The 12,726-nt window shown below is 41.1% G+C and overlaps 1 protein-coding gene across 1 annotated transcript in view; it reads right to left on the reverse strand.

Annotated features, from left to right (window-relative positions):
- Positions 1-12,726, reverse strand: part of LOC109875391 (carboxyl-terminal PDZ ligand of neuronal nitric oxide synthase protein) — a 30,534-nt gene that overhangs the window by 11,966 nt on the left and 5,842 nt on the right. Inside the window, exons 3-8 of the mRNA XM_031809675.1 lie at positions 12,050-12,142; positions 11,077-11,135; positions 10,816-10,924; positions 5,780-5,924; positions 5,371-5,489; positions 1,822-1,968 (exon numbers count right to left, since the gene is read on the reverse strand). Of these exons, the coding sequence (XP_031665535.1) occupies positions 1,822-1,968; positions 5,371-5,489; positions 5,780-5,924; positions 10,816-10,924; positions 11,077-11,135; positions 12,050-12,142 (672 nt within the window). The remainder of the gene's footprint in view (positions 1-1,821; positions 1,969-5,370; positions 5,490-5,779; positions 5,925-10,815; positions 10,925-11,076; positions 11,136-12,049; positions 12,143-12,726) is intronic.

Raw genomic sequence — 12,726 nt, forward strand, 5'->3', positions numbered from 1 at the left:
CAGATAGGATTATCTTCTGTATATCCCCCTACCTTGTCACCACACAATTGTTTGGCTCAAACGCATTAAGAAGGAAAGAAATTCCACAAATTAACTTAAGGCACACTTGTTAATTCAAATGCATTCCAGGTGACTACCTCATGAAACTGGTTGAGAGAATGCCAAGAGTGTGCAAAGCTGTCATCAAGGCAAAGGGTGGCTATTTGAAAGGATGGCTATTTATAAAATATATTTTGATTTGTTTAACACTTTTTTGGTTACTACATGATTCCATATGTGTTATTTCATAGTTTTGATATCTTCACTATTATTCTACAATGTAAAAATTTGTAAAAAATTAAGAAAAACCCTTGAATGAATAGGTGTTCTAAAACATTTGACCGGTGGTGTATGTAGGTATGTTTGTGTGCAGGCTCACACACCAGGGGCACGAACAAATGCGAACACACACATCACACAAGATCTAATTAAATTTCATGGTACACACACCCACTGATCAAGATCAAAGCAAATGTTTCTTCACTTCTACAATTCTGACGCTGTTCAATCAGCATTAGATAGAATCCCTCATTATAATCAAAAGTAAGCCCAAACCTCATTAGACCAAGCCATGTGATTATAGGAAAGAGAAGAGAGAACAAGAAACAGAAAAGAGAGCACAGAGTGACACCGTTGAGCTGGCTTGCTCATTAGCCATAAGGAATGTCTTATTACTCCAGCAGAGATGAGCGCTACCTTTGATGAAAAGCACTGTCTTGTCCCCCCTTTACAGCCACAATTGCCTTGTTGAACTGTCAATCATTATAGGGATACCTCAGGGTTGCAACCAAAACAAATTAAACCAAAGGTTTGCGTGTAGGACAATAGCTGAGCCTAGGGTTGCAAAGGAAGGATATATTTCTGGATATAAACATTCTAAGTTTACCAGTAAATTATTAGAATTTTGCTAACTTCAAATTGTTTATATATATATTTTTTAATCATATAACATCTAGTGACCTTTTTGGGTACTTCAGATTATCACAGGTGTCTAATTATCTCTGGCCCTCTGTGTGGCCATATCGCGTTGTAAAATATATAAAATAATCAAACAGCTAAGACGATTTTAAAATACACATTTTTATGACAAGGCTGTAAAACATCACCCTAAATATAAAACAGGCAATTTAGTCAATACCATTGGTGTTTAATATGAGGGTGTCAGCATAAAATATCATTTCTATCCATTTTTTACACACTTGAATTTATTTCGTCATGTTTTGGTGCCAAACTGGTGGCAGTTGTGAAATAAGTTAGTTGAAAGAGTTGCAGAGTTAATTGAAAAATAATTCCATTGTTGATTAGATGCTTTTTAAATACATTTTCTCTTGAACCATATGGTGTATCCACTAGAAACTCAGACAAAGTTATACAAAAGGAATACTAATATATATATATATATAAATAAATACTTTTAAAAAAAGTTATTCAAATATAAATGACCAAAGTACAATAGATTGCCATATAGATTACCAGTTAATTATCAAAATTACAGAATATTCCAGTAACTTTGGTAAATTGCCGGTAGCTTTGAAACCCTAGTTGAGCCACTTGTGCTGTTCACACACTCCAGTTTTCAGGTTGTTAGCTAGCAACTTTAAAGGTACTTTTTACGCACTGCAAATCAAAGCGTATGTTTCTGGTCTAAACTGCCTTTACTAACAGTGTACATTACTTTGGCAAACTGAACATCAACATGTTTGAATAGCGCAGACCCACACGCATGAGCTGCATTCAACAAGGCAAACCAACATTTGGAACTGTTTGGAAACGTGTGTCTACCTGTGCTGCAGCAGCCTGGGCCTGCTGCTCCTGCTGCTGGAGCTGTCTCTGGAGAAGCTGCACCTGGTGTGCCACAGAGCAGTCCACAGCTAGCAAGCTTGACACAGGTGGCCCTGACCTGGATGAGGTCAGCTGCTGGGTTGGGTCCTTGGATGGGGAAAATGAGGACCAGGTCAGTGATTATGATCTATAATGACTGAGGATACACAATGCATTACATACTGCAAGGGTTGTAAGATAACAGGAACTTTCCCCAAAATTCTATGGTTTTCCAGAAATCCTGGTTGGAGGATTCCCAGATTTGCTGCTTATTCCCTCCTGATTCCAGGAATCCAACCAGGCTTTCAGGAAAACCAGGTCATTTTGGGGAAGTTACTGGCATTTTGCAACCCCATACATTATTTTAAACAATTTATACTATTACTTTTGATACTTAAGTATATTTAAAACCATATACTTTGACTTCTGCTCAAGTGGTATTTGAAGTAGTTGTAACGATCGTCGTTGGTGGAATTAGACCAAGATGCAGCGTGGGGTAGGTTAATCATATTCTTTAATGATAACCAGAAAAACAAGAACACCAACGAAACATACAGCCTAGTAGGGTTCAACAGCAACAACACATGGACAAGATCCCACAACATAGGTGGAGGGAGGGGGGGGGTCTACCTAAGTATGATTCCCAATCAGAGACAACAATAGACAGCTGCCTCTGACAGAGCTGGTGTAACGGAGTCAGGTTTGTAGGCCTCTTTTTCAGTTCTACCCACAAATTTTCTATAGGATTGAGGTCAGGGCTTTGTGATGGCCACTCCAATACCTTGACTTTGTTGTCCTTAAGCCATTTTGCCACAACTTTGGAAGTATGGAAGTCATTGTCCATTTGGAAGACCCATTTGCAACCAAGCTTTAACTTCCTGACTGATGTCTTAACTTCTTGGATATAGGGGGCGCTCTTTTAATTTATGGATAAAAAAACGTGCCCGTTTTAAGCGCAATATTTTGTCACGAAAAGATGCTCGACTATGCATATAATTGGCAGCTTTGGAAAGAAAACACTCTAAGGTTTCCAAAACTGCAAAGATATTACCTGTGAGTGCCACAGAACTCATGCTACAGGCGAAACCAAGATAAAACTTCAACCAGGAAATGGGCAGAATTTTTTAAGCTCTGTTTTCCATTGTCTCCTTATATGGCTGTGAATGCGCCGGGAATGAGCCTGCCCTTCCTATCGTTTCTCCAAGGTGTCTGCAGCATTGTGACGTATTTGTAGGCATATCATTGAAAGATTGGCCATAAGAGACTACATTTACCAGGGGTCCGCCCGGTGTCCTTTGTCTAAATTGGTGCGTAATCTACAAGCTGCACGCAGTCATCCAGTGATTTAGAGGAGAGAGGAGGCTTTCAACGAACGATATATCATGAAGAGATATGTGAAAAACACCTTGAGGATTGATTCTAAACAACGTTTACCATGTTTCAGTCGATATTATGGAGTTAATTTGGAAAAAAGTTATGCGTTTTGAAGACTGAATTTTCGTTTTTTTTTGGTAGCCAAACGTGACACACCAAACGGAGCAATTTCTCCTAAACAAATAATCTTTCAGGAAAAACTGAGCATTTGCTATCTAACTGAGAGTCTCCTCATTGAAAACATCTGAAGTTCTTCAAAGGTAATGATTTTATCTGAATGTTTTTCTGGTTTTTGTGAAAATGTTGCCTGCTAATGCTAACGCTAAATGCTACACTAGGTGCGCTAGCTGTTACACAAACGCTTGTTTTGCTATGGTTGAGAAGCATATTTTGAAAATCTAAGATAACAGTGTTGTTAACAAAAGGCTAAGCTTGAGAGCTAGCATATTAATTTCATTTCATTTGCGATTTTCATGAATAGTTAACGTTGCGTTATGGTAATGAGCTTGAGGCTGTATTCACGATCCCGGATCCGGGATGGCTCGACGCAAGAAGTTAAAATGTTGCTTCAATATATCCACCTAATTTTCTTCCCTCATGATGCCATCTATTTTGTGAATTGCACCAGTCCCTCCTGCAGCAAAACACCCCCACAACATGATGCTGCCACCCCCAAGCTTCACGGTTGGGATGTGTTCTTCGGCTTGCAAGCCTCCCCATAAACATAATGATAGTCATTGTGGCCAAACAGTTCTATTTTTGTTTCATCAGACCAGAGGACATTTCTCCAAAAAGTACAATCTTTGTCCCCATGTGCAGTTGCAAACCATAGTCTGGCTTTTTTATGGCAGTTTTGGAGCAGTGGCTTCTTCCTTGCTGAGCGGCCTTTCAGGTTATGTCGATATAGGACTCGTTTAACTGTGGATATAGATACTTTTGTACCTGTTTCCTCCAGCATCTTCACAAGGTTCTTTGCTGTTGTTCTGGGATTGATTTGCACTTTTCGCACCAAAGTACGTTCATCTCTAGGAGACAGAACGCATCTCCTTCCTGACCGGTATGAGGGCTGCGTGGTCCCATGTTGTTTATACTTGCTTACTATTGTTTGTAACCTTCAGGCGTTTGGAAATTGCTCCCAAGGATGAACCAGACTTGTGGAGGTCTACAATTTGTTTTCTGAGGTCTTGGCTTATTTCTTCTGATTTTCCCATGATGTCAAGCAAAGAGGCACTGAGTTTGAATTGTAGGCCTTGAAATACATCCACAGGTACACCTTCAATTGACTCAAATGATGTCAATTAGCCTATCAGAAGCTCCTAAAGCCATTACATCATTTTCTGGAATTTTCCAAGCTGTTTAAAAGCACAGTCAGCTTAGTGTATGTAAACTTCTGACCCACTGGAATTGTGATACAGTGAAATAATCTGTCTGTAAACAATTGTTGGAAAAATTGTAATGTCAATAAAATATGGTAAATAAGTGTGAAGCAGTAATGGGCAGTCACTACCATCATGGGACTTCATTCATTGTTTTATTCAGCGTTTAGTGTAGTGTGTACATTTTAGTGTAGTGTGTAGTGCATTTCATCTTTAAAAAATATCGAAACATAGTCGAAAAATAGACTATTGGAATGAAAGAGAGCGGTTGTTATCAGCCTTATGGAAATTATGGATGTCTTTGAGTGCCTCCTTGTATTGTACAGCAGGTTAGCCAGACAGACATCTACCACATCACAGTAAAACAACTCATCTAGAGTCTAGATTGACCCTTAACCCTATCTCAGCTCATTTCAGATATAGGTATGGTTTGTTTTTTTAGGATGATCCTTAGTTTACCAGTTTATTTGTCTAGTTTATTGATAGTATACTGTAAAAAACAGATCGTTCAACTTTTCTCTACTCTGACAGAGAATGTCCTTCTAAATGAGCGATAGAACAAGAGAGATGATGAATATTTCAATACCTTACCTTGACGTTTCTTTTTTTGCTGAGTTTAGTAGGGGGAAACGGTTTTAAAACGGAGTAAAACAATGTACTTCCTGAACTTGTCCAATACAAATACATATTTTTGTTTTCTTTTGTAAATCATTTTGCAACGGTTTGCTCTAATAAATACAACCCAGGTCATACACATTACCTTCCCATCTTTACTGAGAAGGTCCTGGCTCTTGTCCTGGTCGGATGACAAACGGTCGATGCTCTCCTCTGTAGTGGCTTCAAGGTCAGTGGAATCAGACAATGCCAACCTCTTCTTGGCTGAGAGAGAGACAGAGAGACATAGAGAGAGAGAGAGAGAGAGACAACAACAAACAAAATAACAATCACAAGCAAAAACGCTAAACATAACCCATTCCTTACATACAAATGAATAGTACATAATATTTTTATAGCGCTTTTCTCAGACCAAAAAAACTGAAACATGGAATTCAAACTTGGCTGCTCTCCACACTCGCTGGAGTCACAACACACACGACAATCTCTAACTGATTCAGCCTCAGTAGAGAATGTCACCACTGTGCAAAGATGAAACAGTATGCCAGTCACACCTGGCACGGCGTCTGCCCCCTCTGCGTCGGCAGTGCTGGTGTCCCCTCCATCCTCTGAGATCTGTTCCCCTGTCTGCTGCAGGGTCAGCTGGTGGCACACGTCAAAGGCCTGGCCCACCGTCCGCACGATGCGCATGGCCTGGGACTGGAGGTGGGCAGGGGGAGGGGGGAGAGGGAGGAGTGGGGAGAGGGAGGTGAGTTGACGGAGGGACAGGGGAGAGAGGTAGGTGAGGGGAGGGAGGAGAGGGGAAAAGGGAGGAGAAGGGTAGGACAGACGGGATCAGGTGTGGAGAAAGGGGGAAGAGGGGGTAGTGGGATGGAGATAAAAGGAGAAACAGTTGAAAGAGAGGGAGATAGAAAGAGGGGGGAGTGAGGGATGGAAATAGGAAGAGAACAAAAAGCACAGTAATTCAGCGATGTAGCCTTACTGATCTACTGTAGAGGTGCATGTTTTCGTTGTAACGGATTGGTTCATTCTAGAGCCTTTTTTCCTTGAGTTATCTATAGTTATCTACAGTTATATATGTCACGTGTGACCATGTGTGGAATCCAGGTGAGTCTGAAGACACGCAGGTGACAGGTGTGCGCCATAACGAGCAGCCTGGTAACCTAGAGGCCGGAGAAGCAAGTTCAGGGAGTGAGTGTTAAAAAAAAACAAACACATAATACACAATAAGAAACACGAACAATGCACAGACATGACACAGGAACAGAAACAATAACTCCTGGAAAAGGAAACAAAGTGAGTGACATAATTAGGAAAGGTAATCAGGGAGGTGATGAAGTCCAGGTGAGTCTGAAGACACGCAGGTGCGCGTAACGTTGGTGACAGGTGTGCACCATAACATGACAATATGCAGTTATATATATATATATAGTTATACAGTGCATTCAGAAAGTATTCAGATACCCTTCCCCTTTTCCAAATGTTGTTACGTCACAGCTTTATTCTAAAATGTATGAAATAACAAACAATCTACTCAAAATACCCCACAATGACAAAGCAAAAACAGGTTTTTAGAAATTTTTGCAAATGCATATGTAAAAACCAAGAGATACCTTATTTACATAAGTATTAAGACCATTTGCTATGAGACTTGAAATTGACCTCAGGTGCATCCTGTTTCCGTTGATCATCCTTGAGATGTTTCTTCAATTTGATTAGCGTCCACCTGTGTATTATTCAATTGATTGCTGTCTATATAAGGTCCCACAGTTGACAGTTCATGTCAGAGCAAAAACCAAGCCATGAGGTCGAAGGAATTGTCTGCAGAGGTCCAAGACAGGATTGTGTAGAGGCACAGATCTAGGGAAGGGTACCCAAGAACACAGTGGCCTCCATCATTCTTAAATGGAAGAAGTTTGGAAGCACCAAGACTCTTCCTAGAGCTGGCCGCCTGGCCAAACTGAGGGGGAGATGGGCCTTGGTCAGAGAGGTGAACGAGAACCCGATGGTCAGAGCTCCAGAATTCCTCTGTGGAGATGGGAGAGCCTTCCAGAAAGACAACCAGATGGAAGTCACTCCTCAGTAAAAAGGAGTGACAACACGCTTGGAGTTTGCCAAAAGGCATCTAAATGACTCTTGCCATGAGAAACAAAATTCTCTGGTCTGATGATACCAAGATTGAACTCTTAGTCCTGAATGCCAAGTGTCATGTCTGGAGGAAAGCTGGCACCAGTGAAGCATGGTGGTGGCAGCATTATGCTGTGGGGATGTTTTTCAGCGGCAGGGACTGGGAGACTAATCAGGATCGAGGGAAAGATGAACGTAGCAATGTACAGAGAGATCCTTGAGGAAAACCTGCTCCAGAGTGCTCAGGACCTCACACTGGGGCGAAGGTTCACCTTCCAACAGGACAACGACCCTAAGCATACAGTCAAGACAATGCAGGAGTAGCTTTGAGACAAGTCTCTGAATGTCCTTGATTGGCCCAGCCAGAGTGGCCCATCCAACAGAGCTTGAGAGGATCTGCAGAGAGGAATGGGAGAAACTCCCCAAATACAAGTGTGCCAAGCTTGTAGGGTCATACCCAAGAAGACTCAAGGATGTAATCGCTGCCAAAGGTGCATCAACAATGTACTGTGTAAAGTGCTATGTAAAGTATGTACTACTGTTCTAGACTGTATAACACAATTTTTTTCATTTTCAGTAGATTTTTATTGGCATGGCCACTGCTGAAATTGAACCCACAACCGTTGTGAAACCAGCACTGTGCTTCAACCAACTGAGCCACATGGATGACAAGGTCATCACTAAGATTATGGGGATACTATAAACCCTAGACAGTGATCCATGGGAAGCCACATGAAGTCCAGTAAATCAAGCCCAGTATCATCGGTTCATCCTCCCCTCCAATGGCAAAAGTTTGATCTGGAAGCCTGAGATAAGAGCTTCAAGGCTGGAGTCATCTGAATGGCAAGACTACACTACACAGGATTACAGCCTGTGTCTCTGTTCTCTGGTAAGTGAAGATGGTGGGTGGTACAGCTTGAAGATGACATTAAGGACAGAATTAAAAGCCTCTTTCTTCCCACCTCACTCAGTGATTGCGTCCTAAATGGCACCCTATTCCTTACGCAGTGCATTACATTTGACCAGGGCCCATAATCCCCAATAGGGAATAGGATGCCATTTGGGATGCAGACACTCATTAGTATGCTGCTTCACTCAGTCACTGTCTACAGTACATGACTGGTATCCATGGTGAAGTGATGAGAGCCAACCTCATTGGTGGTGTTGCTATCCAGGCTTTTGTTATGCAGAAATTTATCGCTGTTCCATATGCAGCTATGGGGTAGTCGCGTGCCAATCATTTTCCCAATATTTTTTCTTGCATGCAGGGTTGTGTGAAATTGAAATTCATCAGGTGTGTGTACTGTGTATAAAATGTGTATGCACTGTGTTCATGTAGATCAGAAAACAAATGTGTGTGCGTGCATGCACAGCGTGTGTATATGTGTTAGTATAGACTAAGCCCTTGACGATCCCTATTGATCCAAGAGTCCCAAGTAAAATATAATGCATCATGGCACATTCCCTATACCCAGCCCCCTTCCCTCCCTATTCCCTGCCCCTTCGCTAAGCAGCTGCTTGCCACGATCTGATACCCTGTAGAAATAAGCGGATTATATATCACTGATCTGGAACCTGTGGATATCTTTAATCTCATACTCAGTCCACTCCCATAGAGCTACACCCTTCCTACCCATATAATCATCACATAGAACATTCAGTTGAAGTAAGAAGTTTACATACACTTAGGTTGGAGTCGTTAAAACTTGTTTTTCAACCACAAATTTCTTGTTAATAAACTATAGTTTTGGCAAGTCAGTTAGGACATCTACTTTGTGCATGACACAAGTCATTTTTCCAACAATTATTTATACACAGATAATTTCCCTTATAATTCACTGTATCACAATTCCAGTGGTTCAGAAGTTTACATACACTAAATTGACTGTGCCTTTAAACAGCTTGGAAAATTCCAGAAATGGCTTTAGAAACTTCTGATAGGCTAATTGACATGATTTGAGTCAATTGGAGGTGTACCTGCGGATGCATTTGTAACGATTGTCGTCTTCCTCTTCTGAGGAGGAGTAGGAAATATCGGACCAATATGCAGCGTGGTAAGTGTTCGTCCTATTTATTCTACTGAACACAGAAAACAAACGAACAAGTGAATAAAGAAAACCCGAAACAGTCCCGTATGGTAAAAAACACTGAAACGGAAAATAACCACTCACTAACAAGAGTGGGAAAACAGGCTACCTAAGTATGGTTCTCAATCAGAGACAACGATTGCCAGCTGCCTCTGATTGGGAACCATACCAGGCCAAACACATAGAGATAGAAAACATAGAACACAAAACATAGACTGCCCACCCCAACTCACACCCTGACCAAACTAAAATAGAGACATAAAAAAGGAACTAAGGTCAGGACGTGACAGTATTTCAAGGCCTACCTTCAAACTCAGTGCCTCTTTGCTTGACATCATGGGAAAATCAAAAGAAATAAGCCAAAAAATTCTGGTTCATCCTTGGGAGCAATTTCGAAACGCCTGAAGGTACCACGTTCATCTGTACTAACAATAGTACGCAAGTATAAACGCCATGGGAACACACAGCCGTCATACCGCTCAGGAAGGAGACGCGTTCTGTCTCCTAGAGATGAACGTACTTTGGTGCGAAAAGTGCAAATCAATCCCAGAACAACAGCAAAGGACCTTGTGAAGATGCTGGAGGAAACAGGTACAAAAGTATCTATATCCACAGTTAAACGAGTCCTATATCGACATAACCTGAAAGGCCGCTCAGCAAGGAAGAAGCCACTGCTCCAAAACTGCCATTAAAAAGCCAGACTACGGTTTGCAACTGCACATGGGGACAAAGATCGTACTTTTGTAGAAATGTCCTCTGGTCTGATGAAACAAAAATATAACTTTGGCCACAATGACCATTGTTATGTTTGGAGGAACAAGAGGCAGCCTTGCAAGCTGAAGAACACCATCCTAACCATGAAGCATGGGGGTGGCAGCATCATGTTGTGGGGGTGCTTTGCTGCAGGAGGGACTGGTGAAATTCACAAAATAGATGGCATCATGAGGGAAGAAAATTAGGTGGATATATTGAAGCAACATCTCAAGACATGAGTCAGGAAGTTAAAACTTGGTCGCAAATGGGTCTTCCAAATGGACAATGACCCCAAGCATTCTTCCAAAGTTGTGGCAAAATGGCTTAATTTAATAAACAATTTAAAGGCAATGCTACCAAATACTAATTGAGTGTATGTACACTTCTGACTGACTGGGAAAGTGATGAAAGAAATAAAAGCTTAAATAAATCACTCTACTATTTTGACATTTCACATTCTTAAAATAAAGTGGTGATCCTAACTGACCTAAGACAGGGAATTTTTACTCTGATAAAATGTCAGGAATTGTGAAAAACTGAGTTTAAATGTATTTGGCTAAGGTGTATGTAAACTTCTGACTTCAACTGTATACTGTAGAATTATAGGATCTCTAAGGTCTTACCTTCCTCTTGGATTTGAAGACATTACAACGGAACATGTTGCTCTTTCCATCTCTTGCAATGTAACTGAAGATCTTCAAGTCCTGGGCGTCATGTGACACATAGAAAATCCTAAATGGGACGGGGAAGTATCTTGATCACGAGAATTTTATTGATTTCAATCTGAACTACTTAATCAAAAATCATCAATGGGTTTGTGTGGACATAGCAAAGAATAGTCTTAAAGAGGGTTATGTTTGAGGGCACTTGGTGCCTGTCTTTACCTGTAGATGGGGTCTTGTGTTATCATGACTGTATTGTCATCCCAAGACCACTCTTTCCTCTGGAACACAACCACAGAGCGACAACACTTACGCAATGCTGTAATTCACTCCTATGACTTATGACTTAGGGTCAGTGTTTCACCTATAAGAAACATGTATATATGGAGGTTCTTCAACTTTTTCCATCTGCAGAGACACTCAAAATGAGGGACCTTGCAGCTTCCATGAAGGACAAAGAGCTATGGCATTCGATCATTCATCAAATCATCACATTTAACAACCATAAGCCATTCCGCCTCCATATGCAAAGGAAGCCTGTTTACGTCTGACCATAGAACCGTCTTTTCATCACTGATGATGAATTTTCCTTTTGATTTACTGCATCTGGAAAATAACAGTTGTACACTTCACACTGGTGGAAACATTTAGTAACTCTAACCCTTCAATTTGATGGGCTAAGAAATAACAGTTTCAGTTTCTTGTATCATTGACCTTGGTGCAAAATAATAGTTGATGTACAAAAGTACAAATGAAATGTATCCACTCACTACTGTGAGTATAGAGAGTGGCACAGTGGTCTAAGGCACTGCATCTCAGAACAAGAGGTGTTACTGCAGTCCCTGTTTTTTTTTCCAGGCTGCATCACATCTGGCCGTGATTGGGAGTCCCATAGGGCGGCGCACAATTGGCCCAGTGTCGTCCGGGGTAGGCCGTCGTTGTAAATAAGAGTTTGTTCTTAACTGACTTGCCTAGTTAAATAAAGGATCAATAAAAGGAACTTACTCTGGATAAGGGCATCTCCTAAGTGGCTAAAATGTTGACGTGAGTTTTCACTATGAGCACAAGACAAGTCAAGCTCATGCAAATGTAGGAAAAGACACACATTCTCCAATAGAACAATTCATAATCAAGACCAACATTTTTGTAGCTACTCTGACTTCATCGGGTATTTCATATTTTGAAGGGAACTTACCTTTTTCTTTTTTCGCAAAACCACCCTTACACCATCCGCAGACACGATGATGTTGACTTTCTTCTTCTTGATGTTCTTCAATTTGAATTCATACTGTGGGGGGAAATGTATATTCCATAGATTTGTACATGAAACTGGAATATAAAAGGATCCACACAAGCTCACGGTATATAGCCTAGGGGTGACATCATGGACTTTGTGTGTATCATGTCATTATAGTTTGCACATAACCACAGAGCAGGGTTGGAGTAAATTCCATTTCAATTCATTCATATTCAGGAAGTAAACTTAGACTCCAATTCCAATTTTCCTCAACCTTGTCAGAGATACAGTTCCTGTAGAGATGTAAAGGGATGGAAACATATGCATTAAGGCAGGGAGTGAGTACTTAAGTATTTACCATCGTTGTCCCTACAAGACACCATCTGCTGCTGAGAGTAAATCAACGTTTGGGTCAACACAAAGTTGCCTAAGGCTGAAGAAAACGGGAAAAGTCAGATGGTAGAGCTGGCAAAGTCTCCAGCATCTAGGTTCCCCCTCCCCTCAGAGTGCATTAGACATGAAGGAAGTCTCGGCAGTGTGCACCGCTTTTATTCTTGCCTTTGAGTAGTTAGAACCGTTCTCGCTGCCTTCACTGCAGTCAAAGGGACCAGACATCTAAACGACAAAACACTAAT

This window comes from Oncorhynchus kisutch, linkage group LG30, assembly GCF_002021735.2.
Source record: "Oncorhynchus kisutch isolate 150728-3 linkage group LG30, Okis_V2, whole genome shotgun sequence".
NCBI lineage: Eukaryota > Metazoa > Chordata > Actinopteri > Salmoniformes > Salmonidae > Oncorhynchus > Oncorhynchus kisutch.